This window comes from Strigops habroptila, chromosome 23, assembly GCF_004027225.2.
Source record: "Strigops habroptila isolate Jane chromosome 23, bStrHab1.2.pri, whole genome shotgun sequence".
NCBI lineage: Eukaryota > Metazoa > Chordata > Aves > Psittaciformes > Psittacidae > Strigops > Strigops habroptila.
Genome location: NC_044299.2, coordinates 113,766 through 116,873, shown reverse-complemented (window position 1 = coordinate 116,873; position 3,108 = coordinate 113,766). Strand labels below are relative to the sequence as shown.

The 3,108-nt window shown below is 71.6% G+C and overlaps 1 protein-coding gene across 1 annotated transcript; it reads right to left on the bottom strand.

Annotated features, from left to right (window-relative positions):
* Window positions 1-946: 946 nt before the first annotated feature.
* RHEBL1 (RHEB like 1) lies at window positions 947-2,806 on the bottom strand. The gene is made up of 8 exons (XM_030510410.1): window positions 2,636-2,806; window positions 2,262-2,333; window positions 2,006-2,073; window positions 1,842-1,924; window positions 1,697-1,753; window positions 1,578-1,625; window positions 1,401-1,485; window positions 947-1,313 (listed from the first exon to the last, which is right to left on the bottom strand). The coding sequence occupies exons 1-8, from the start codon at window positions 2,685-2,687 to the stop codon at window positions 1,224-1,226; spliced, it is 555 nt and encodes a 184-aa protein (XP_030366270.1). The 5' UTR covers window positions 2,688-2,806; the 3' UTR covers window positions 947-1,223.
* Window positions 2,807-3,108: the final 302 nt, after the last annotated feature.

The following is a 3,108-nucleotide window of genomic DNA, read 5'->3' as shown; positions in this document are numbered from 1 at the left end:
GGTCCCGCCGCCCGCCCCCCGCCCCGCCCCGCCCGCCCCCGCCCGCCCCACCGGGGCCGCCGCGCTGCGCCCTCGGGGCCCGCGGCCGGGGGAGGGGGGGGGGCGCCGCGCCCGCACTACTTGGCAGCGGGGGCTCGGGCGGAGGGAGACGTTGCGCGGCGGGAGCTGCGCGGCCGCGGAGGGGAGGGGGGGGGGTGTGTGTGACGGCGCGGGCCGCAGCGCACGCTGCCGGGAGGGAGGGATCCCTCCGCCACGTTTAACCCCGGCGGCGCCGGGGCGGGCGGCGCGCACGTGGGCACGGCGGGGCGGCACCGGGCACGAGCCAGGCCACGCCCCCCCAACATCCCCCCCCCCCCGCGGTGAACCGGGGCCGGAGGGACGGGGCCGAGCCCGGTGACCCCGAGGCTGCTCCCGCGCTCCGCTCCCCTCCGCCTCGACAGCCCCTAAAGCCCCTCCCGGTACCGGGCGGCCGGGGCCACGCACACGGGGAGCCCCACGAGCGCCCCCCAGCGGGAGGGAGGACCCGAATCCCCTCGGTCCCCCCCTGCCTCGGGACCCCCGGTGGGGACCAAGGACAGGTACGGGGTATGGAAAGGCAGCACCGGGGCGGGGGGGCGCCTTGGGGGTGAAGAACCCCCGCCTCGCCCGCACTCCACTACCCCCCCATAGCAGCTCCCCGCTCCTTCTCGCCCCTCATCATTAATTAAGTGGCAGTAATTGGCTTGGCTGGGTGCGGATAAGCCACATGGGAACCGCAGCCCCCCCCCACTCACCCAGCCCAGGGTGCGGGTTGGGGGGGTTCAGGGCTGCAGAGCCCCCCCGGCGGGATGCTGAGCCCCATTCAGGCCCAATGCTGGGGCGTTGGGGGATCCCCATATGCTCCCTCACCCCCTGCACCCCGTGAGGAGCAGCCCCCCCCCCCCCCAGCCCGGCCTTGGAGTGGAGGTCACAGCCAAAACAACGTTTAATTGTTCAAGCCCCTCATTCCCGACTCCCCCGAGCGGCGGCTGCGAGCGCGGCAGGGCCGGCCCGCAGCCCTGCACCGGGACCAGCACCCGCAGTCACCCGGTGCCGTGTGCGTGGGGAGGACGCAGACCCCTGCCCCACACCAGCCCTTCGTGCGCCCCAGAGCCTGTGCAAAGTGAAGGGTCCCACAGAGCAAAGTGGGACGGGGTGGCCCCAGAGCCCTTGTTGTGGTAGGGGGGAAGGTCCCACGGGGGGGGTCACATCAGGCGGCAGCCGGTGGATCTGCCGTAGGAGTTGTCCACCCGGTCGATCTCCTCGATGATCTTCAGGAAGATCCCCTGGGTCACCTGGGGACGAGGGGACACGTCAGCCCCAGTGCTGCAGGGACCCTGCGCCCAGCCCCGGGTGGGGGTATGGCCCCCCCCGACCCAGACCTGGCTCTCCTTGGCTGAAGACTCGAGGAATATTGCCCCCCATGACTCCGCCAGCTTCTTCCCTTCATCTGTCTTCACCTCCCGGCTGCAGACACAGCAGAGGATGGGTGGGATGGCACCAGGTCCTCAGGGAGGGAGGACAGGGACAGCGGGACAGGACCCCCAGAGCCCCCTTACCTCTGCAGGGACAGGTCCGCCTTGTTCCCCACCAGCACCACGGGCATGCTGCGGGCATGGGGAGGGTGAGGGTCCGGCCCAGCCTGGACACCCAGCACCCCAGGAGGGTCAGCACCTACCGCGTCTTCCCCCGGCTCTCATAGAGCTTGTTGTGAAGGGTCTTCACCACCTGGAAGCTGGAGGAGATGGGGAGATCCAGGCATTGCCCCCCCACCAGCATCACACACACACCCCCTCTCGAGGGGACGCGTGTCCCCCCCTCACCTCCGCAGGGATGTCACCGAGTACACCAGGACGTAGCCGTGGATGCCGATGATGAAGGAGTGGGGCAGGATGCTGTACTCGTCCTGGGGAGGGCAGGGCCGGAGCGCGGGGCTCAGGATCCAGCAGCCCTGGACCCCCCCGACCCCCCCAGCCCTCAGCGTTACCTGCCCGGCCGTGTCCACCAGCTGGAGCTGGAACTCATCCTTGCCCACCACCACCATCTTGTTGTAGGCTGCGGAGGTGGCACTGGGTTAACAGAGCTCCCTGGGACCCCCCCCGCCATCTCCACCGCACTCTGACCGTGCCCCCAGCACAAGGCTTTGGGGTACAGCCCACAAAGTGGGGGCACATCAGTCCCCACCACCCGTGACCCCGCGGGGGCAGCGGGAAGGGGGAACCCCCCCGCGGTTTGGCACTTACTGCTCTCCACCGTGGGCTCGTAGCACTCCACGAACTTCCCCTCCACGAACTGATGGGCCAGGGAGGTTTTGCCTGGACGGAGGGGGGGGGTAAAAGCACAGGGCTGGGACAGGCTGGGGGGGGGGGGGCGGGGGTGACTGGGGCTCCCGGGGAGTGGCGTCTGGTCTAAGCGCAGCCTCACAACCCCAACGTGGGGCCGGGCCCCGCCATGCTCTGACCCCGCAGCGGCGGGAGGCACTCACGAGGAGCCCGGTACAGCCCCCCCACCCCTCGGTGCACCCCCATTCCCTGCGGGGCAGCCCCGCGCCCCAGCACCCCGGGCAGGGTCCCGCCGGGGGGTGCAGCCCGTCCCGCGCCCTCCGGCCCGCACTGACCCACGGCGCGGTACCCCAGGATGAGCACTTTGCGGTGGCGAACCAGCGGCATGGCCCCAACCGGGGCGGAGGGGGAGGCGGTACGAGGGGGGACGCGGGCGGGCGCGGCAACCAGCGTTATAAACCGCCCGCCGCGGCGCGGGGAGGCGGTGCCGCCACCACTACACCGGCGGCTCCACGTGACCACAACACTGCCCGCCCGCCCGCTCCCATTGGCCAGGCGGAGGAGAAGGGGGCGGGGCGTGGAGGCCGCGCGGGGCTCTGGGGCTCCATTCATGAAAACGGGAGGGAACGGCCGGAGCCACGTGGTGGCCGCACGCGCCTCCTGCCCCCCCGCCCCAGCCCGAGACCCCCATGCTCAGCCATAGGGAAGCTCAGCCATAGGGATGCTCAGGCATAGGGATGCTCAGCCATAGGGACCCCCATCCCCATCGATACCCCACGGACTCCCCCCGGATACTCCAATTCCAGCC

Excerpts from the sequence above, each read along its gene's own strand:
- RHEBL1 (XM_030510410.1), bottom strand. The coding sequence starts at position 2,687 with ATGCCGCTGGTTCGCCACCGCAAAGTGCTCATCCTGGGGTACCGCGCC. Across the intron at positions 1,486-1,577 it reads GCGGACCTGTCCCTGCAGAG|CCGGGAGGTGAAGACAGATG; the intron begins GTAAGGGGGCTC and ends CTGTGTCTGCAG. Across the intron at positions 1,314-1,400 it reads CTTCAGCCAAGGAGAGCCAG|GTGACCCAGGGGATCTTCCT; the intron begins GTCTGGGTCGGG and ends CCTCGTCCCCAG.